The 6,797-nt window shown below is 39.5% G+C and overlaps 1 protein-coding gene across 1 annotated transcript in view; it reads left to right on the top strand.

Annotated features, from left to right (window-relative positions):
• Positions 1-4,371: 4,371 nt before the first annotated feature.
• The window catches only part of fanca (FA complementation group A), a 101,947-nt gene continuing 99,521 nt past the window's right edge, over positions 4,372-6,797 (top strand). The window contains exons 1-2 of the mRNA XM_080186869.1: positions 4,372-4,447; positions 6,633-6,742. Of these exons, the coding sequence (XP_080042995.1) occupies positions 4,372-4,447; positions 6,633-6,742 (186 nt within the window). The remainder of the gene's footprint in view (positions 4,448-6,632; positions 6,743-6,797) is intronic.

Here is a 6,797-nt window from a genome sequence, read left to right as displayed (position 1 = left end):
CAAATGGTAAACAGTTTTCATTCAGTTACAGTCTTTCAATACTGAAATGGAAATTGCATCAGTCTTGTCATTAAATCTTTGACCTTTTTTTGAATATGTTTTGGGATTTGCAGAATGCAGTTTCAATCACTGGGTTTGACATCACAGGCAGTGCAAATACAGGTCCATGAAGCAAACCCTTTGCGGCTGCGCCATCACTTCTGTGTCTACAGTGGGTGACATCACACTTGCCGACATTGAAATCAATTTGCTGTAGACTTTTCCTATTGGTATTGTTGAAATTTTATACTTTCATCTGCTTACAATACTGCCTATCTTTGGGCCATTAGCAAACGTGGAAATGTGGTTTTCTATCCTATCATTCAAGTTGTTAATAAATAGTGAACGGTTGTAAACCTGACAGTTCTCAGTGGTTCTTAGCTATTGAATGGACTTTTCAACGTCATGTTGGGCTAGGATTGTGCTGAAGTGGTGGTGGGTAGCACGCTATGGGATGTGGTCAAAGGCACTGCTGTTGAGGATTGAGTCTCAGTTGGGGAGATCCTTGAAGTGCTCCTTCCAATGAGTGCTCACTGCCTCTTTGTCCTGAATGAGCACTACTCTATTCTTAGTTCTTAGTGGGGTAGGTCCTTGGACACTTGGGCTGTAAATGATCTTGACCACATTGAAGAATCCATGTAGGTCCTGGCAGTCAGTGAGTTGCTGTACTTCCTGCGTTCTTTCCACTCACCATCTTAAATTCACAGGGTTTTTTGTTCTACCTCAGCCTTCAATCATCTGAAGACCTACTTTCATACCTTCAAATGTTGGTGATACTTCCCGTTCAGGAATGCCTTGTGCTTACAATTTAGCAGCTTCTGGATCTCCTGGTCATTCTTATCAAACCAGTCTTGATGTTTCCTGGTGGAGAAACAAAAATTGTCCTTGAAGGTGTTGATTATGGTGGATTTAAGGACAGAGCAGACACTGTGAATATTCTGTGGTTCCTATTTGTTGAGTGTTGCCAGATTGTTTGTGAGGCCACTGTTCTGAGGGTCTTTCTTTGCAGAGTCCTTGTGTGGGATGTTACGGCCTCATTCTAGCGAGATCGGAAATTCCTGTCCAAGGTCATTTCCATCGTTTGCCCCTCACCTGCTCCGATTCCATAACAGGTGAGGCAGTAGATTTCCGAGCTTGAGTCCATCAATATTAAATTTCAAAGGAGCCTCAACCACACATTGAATCTAAAGCACAAAAACTGGCCAATCAGCCAAACTGCTCCATGGTATCCTTTATACTCCAGGTACATCTCCTTCCTGTCCTTCTTTAACTAACCCTATCAGCACACACTTTTATTCCTTAATCTGAATATCTGAATTTACCTCAGCTGCTCTTTACGATAGGGTCATGGGATTAAAGGTAGTATATTCACATGGACTGATGATTGGTTAATGGGCACAGCAGAGTGACTGGGAATAAATGGGTCATTTTAGGATCGCAGCGTGTAAATACATGACCGCTGCTGCCTTCACCAGAGGCTAAGTCCAGTTTGGTTAATGTTTTTTGACAGTTGCACATGAGGCTGTCCTCAATAGTTGAGTGTTGCAAGGATCTGTGCTTGGGCCCCAGCTATTTAGCAATATTATACCAATAATTTAGATGAGGGCATCAAGTGTGATATATTCAAGTTCACTGATAACACAAAGTGAAGCTGTAAGGAGAACAAAAAGAGGTTGCAGAGGGATACAGTGTAGTTAAGAGATTGAGTATGAAAATGGCAAATGTAGTTTGATGTGAAGAAGTGAGAAGAATGGGAAAGCCAAAAAGTTTTTGGTGTGAGATTGGCAAATGTTGCTATACAGACGGAATTGGGAATCCATGTACACAAATCACAGAAAGTTAATGTGCAAGTACAGCAAGCAATTAAGTAGGGTGAGGGACAATAAGAGTAAGGATGGCTTCTGAAATTATATAGAACCCTGAATAAGATCATATTCAGAATACCGTGTAAAATTTTAGTCTCCTTACCTGAGAAAAGATATGTGTGCTTTAGAGTGTGTCCAGTGACGGTTCACTTGATTGATTTCTGAGATGGGGGAGTTTATACTTGAGGGACGACTGAGTAGAATGAGCCTATATTCACTGGAGTTCAGAAGAACCAGAGGTGATCTCATTTAATTGCATAAAATTCTTAAGGGGACTTGATAGACCAAATGCTGAAAGAAGGTTTCCCTTGTATAGAGAGCCTCGAACGAAGGGGCATTGTCTCAAGATAAGAGGGAAGCCAGTTAGGACTGAGATGACTCAGTGAATCATGAATCTCTGGAATGCTCAACTCCAGAGGGCTATGGATACTCTGTGGATAAGTATATTAAAATCTAAGATGGATAGGTTATTGTGAACCAAGAAGTTCAAGTGTGTGCATGTGCAAACTTCAAGTGTGTGCATATGTCAACTTCAAGTGTGAACTTTGAGCATGTATGAGCTTTGAGACTGTGTACATGTTCTGGTATCAAACCCATGAATCCTTTCTGCATTTATTTCAGTACCTGCATAAGAGCTTTATAATGCTGAGACAAGAGTTGTTCACAGCACTCCCAATGGTGATAATACTGAGCTTTTAGGAAATGTATTTTTTTTTGTGCAGAATCTGTTGTAGTTCATTTTTATTATCATTGCCATTCTGTCTGTATACAGCAGCACTGTATTGTTGCTGCAACAGCATGATTGATTTTAATTGCTACAATGTTTGTTTTAATCTGAACAATGGCAAGGTTCTGTTATTTTGTGTTTTCCTTTGGGATATTGCAGAATGGAGCTTGACTTGGTTGACTGACCAGTGGGTCACTTGAATCATACCTGGAGGGGAACACCTTTTGCTCATCTCAATGCTAAAATCAAATGTAAAAGTTGGGGTCTAGGCCAACTGCATTCTATATCTTGGAGTTTCTGGCCTGGTTCTTAACACAATGTGGGTTGACCAATGTGTATAAGGTTAACACAACTCATCTGCTTTTCAATTTCATCCCTTGAGAAGATAGCTCTAGTGCTTGGCTCACTGTGTTTAAACAGATGGTCATTACATTGAGATTTGTTAGTGTCACTAGGATTCTCACGTTTAAGTGATTTAATCATTGAAAGATATGAACACTGAGTGAAAGATACAAGGTTTTTTTCAGCACATTAATTACGATTTCTGAACTGTGTATTTTTTTCCCTAGGTGGATGACAATTGACCTATGCATCATATCTTCCATGAGTGTTGCCGTTAAGGGAAACATTTATTGTTAGATAAAGTCAGAGAAAATATTCAAAAACCTGTTCATTCCGCTAGAACAATATTTTACACAATTGAAGTCGCACAAAATTTATAAAGCTAAAATTCAACTCACTCACTCTGTTTTCTGTTCATTATAAGTTGCTCGCTAAGGAAAATTCAGAAATTTACAACTTTTGTCACTTTCCCCACAGGAATAACAGAATGGCAAAGCGCAACTCCCCCACTGAGCTGTCAATCAAAGCACATCCACCAATAGACAGCTACTTCCTGATTAATATTCACCAATAGACAGCTACTTCCTGATTAATATTCACCAATAGACAGCGACTTCCAGATTACTATCCACCAATAGATAACGGCTGCCACACACTATCCACCAATGGTAGCTCAGCGCGCGATCAACAGAGGGACGCCGGTAACATTGTGAACAAGAGAGAGAAAATCAGTGTTAGTGTTTAATGTATTACAGCAGAGAGGGAGACTGGAGTGATCATAGTGTTAGTGTTCAATGTATTACAGCAGGGAGGGAGCCTGGAGTGACCACTGTTAGTGTTCAATGTATTACAGCAGGGAGGGAGCCTGGAGTGACCACTGTTAGTGTTTAATGTATTACAGCACAGAGGGAGACTGGAGTGACAGTATTGTTAGTGTTTAATTATTGTAGCAGTAGGCAGATTATAAGTGACCACATTATTGCAGCAAAAAGAGCAAGAAAATTTGTCATTCACATTATATATTTGTATAGTCACAGCAGTGAGCTATGGGTTGGTACTGCATCTGGTCTTAAACAATTAATATAGTTAGAGCAAAGAGTTGGGATTAGCAATTTACCAGTTATAGCAATGGAACAGATACATCTGAATTAATTGGAACTAGACGTTATTAGCTTTCTTACACCTGCACCAGAGTTAAAACTATTAATAGTTGAAGCAGAGATATATAAATTGGAATTTAATGCAGATACAGTACAGGGAAAGGTCAATGTTATTGCGCTGTAGGGAAGGATGGATGCAAGGAATACTGTGAAAGAAAACTGTTCACATAAAATGATGTTTGATTAGATTTTACATATTTACTTACACTGTGACAGTGCTTTTTCTGGAAAATACAGAATGTCCAGTGTTGCCTCAGATTATCTATCCTGTTCCCCTGATATGACGCAGAGGAAGACACTCTCACAGTTGCTGGGTGAGTTTATATTGAATTTACAATTAATATGGTTCTTTAATTTCAAGCTTGGGTCTACATTAGATGGACATTATCATCACTGAACATTGCTTGGTGAAATTTGTTTGGGAAAGCAAAGAGGATATCTCACTTTATTTCAAATCATTATTTAGTCAAATTTATTTCAACTGATAAATGAAATGACATTAAGTATTTGTAAACATACAGAACAAACTCTAAACCTATTAAAAAGAAGATAAAAGTCTACAATTGATTAAATCAGTGGTGGATGTAATTCAGTCCAAAGAAATGCGAGGTGCCACAGATTGGAAAAGAACTGATGTTGCAAGCATAGTATGGATAGTGATGGAATTGGTAAAAATGAAGTAGAAAGGGATTTGGGTGCGATACGATTTGAAAGATTTCAAGCTTTTAAATGTAATAATTTGGGGGTAAAGATAATTAAAGCAGAGAGTTTAATTGCATTTGATTAATTGCATACGTGTTCACAGAATCACAATACTACAGAGCAGAAGAGGCTCTTCGGCCCATCGAGTCTGCACCGACGCATAAAATGCCCTGACCTGCGCATCTAATCCCACTTGCCAGCACATGGCCCACAGCTTTGAATGTTATGGTGTGCCAAGTAGTCATCAAGGTACTTTTTAAAGGATGCGAGGTATCTCGCTTCCACCACCCTCCCAGGCAGTGCATTCAAGACCATCCCCACCCTCTGAGTAAAAAAGGTTTTTCCTCAAATCCCCCCTAAACCTCCCACCCCTCACTTTTAACTTGTGTCCCCTCATAATTGACCCTCCAACTAAGGGTAACAGCTGCTTTCTATCCACCCTGTCCATGGCCCTCATAATCTTGAATAGCTTAATCAGATCGCCCCTCAGTCTTCTCTGCTCCAACAAAAACAAGCCAAGCCTATCCAACCTCTGTTCATAATTTACATGTTCCATCCCAGGCAACATCCTGGTAAATCTCCTCTGCACCCCCTCCAGTGCGTTCCAGTTCCTTCTTATAATGTGGGAATTAGAATTGTACGCAGTCCTCCAGCTGTGGCCTCACCAAGGCTCTATACAACTCCATCATGACCTCTCTGCTTTTGTAATCTATACCCCAATTGATAAAGGCAAGTGTGCCATATGCCTTTTTCACCACCCTCTTAACCTGCCTTTTCAACTTCAGAGATCTTTGGACAAATGCCAAAGTCCCTTTGTTTTTCGTAACTTCCCAGTGCAGAACTTTCATAGTATACCTCCTTGTCAAAGTACTCTTTCTGAAGTGCATCACCTCACACTTTTCAGGGTTAAATTCTATCTGCCACTTATCCACCCATTTGACCATCTAATTTATTAACTTCCTGTAACCCAAAACACTCAACCTCACTGTTAATCACCTAGCCAATCTTTGTGTCATTGGCAAATTTACTGATCCTTCCCCCAATTGGAAGATGTCTTGCCAAAAATACAAATACTTAGGTCAGATTGAATTTTGAATATTGTGTTTGGTTTTGGTCACTAAAAATAGTAGAAACTTGAACAAAAAATATGGAAACAATGTGGAAGAGGACCTCAAAGGATTGAGTTCTAAGGAAAGACAGGGCAAGCTGAGTCTCTAGCATTGAAGAGAAGCAACTGTGATCAGGCTGCACAGTACAATGTCACAGAATTGTTACAGTGCAGAAGGAGATCCTTTGGCCCATCATGTTTGCACAGTTCTCTGAATGAGCATTTCACTTAGTGTCATTCTCCCCGTGACCCTAACATTCTTCCTCTTCAGATGACTGTCTAATTCCCTTTTCAATGTCTTGACAGAACCTCACTCTCAGGCAGTGTATCCCAGGCTATTGCCTTATTACGCTTGTAAGTGTGTTTTTTAGGAACAGCAATTTGACGAATTAGAAATATTTGATTGTTTTCTTTTTTAAAATTTTATTTGAAATTTTAACCTTAACATTTTATTTGAAATGTTAATTTAGTGAGAGAATTGCTTTATTTTTCAATAATAAGAATGAAGGAATGGACTCAAAAAATAGCCAATTAGCATGGGTTTGATGGAGAATAAAGGGAATTGAGGAAAAATGACCATTGTGTAGTCTTGTCTTGCTCAGTTTTGTTTTGATGGTCTTGGAAATTCCTCTTTCATTTGTTGATGTATAGCAATTAAGAGAGGCCACAATTTTTAAAAATTTCTTCAGGTACAAGACCCCGCAGGCACAGACGGAGATGCTGTTCAGAGTTTCAACTGAAAGATACTGTGATTCAGTTTATGAGACATCATCAGAACCTGGGTGACCTACTCCTTGAGGTAATGTTCACGGCAAGATTTAACATAACTGCTCAGTACAGGAAAGTGAGCAATG

Source organism: Carcharhinus amblyrhynchos, chromosome 4 (assembly GCF_965287045.1).
Source record: "Carcharhinus amblyrhynchos chromosome 4, sCarAmb.v2.hapA, whole genome shotgun sequence".
Classification (NCBI taxonomy): domain Eukaryota; kingdom Metazoa; phylum Chordata; class Chondrichthyes; order Carcharhiniformes; family Carcharhinidae; genus Carcharhinus; species Carcharhinus amblyrhynchos.
The sequence above is the reverse complement of the archived record's forward strand: the minus strand, read 5'-3'. Positions and strand labels throughout refer to the sequence as shown.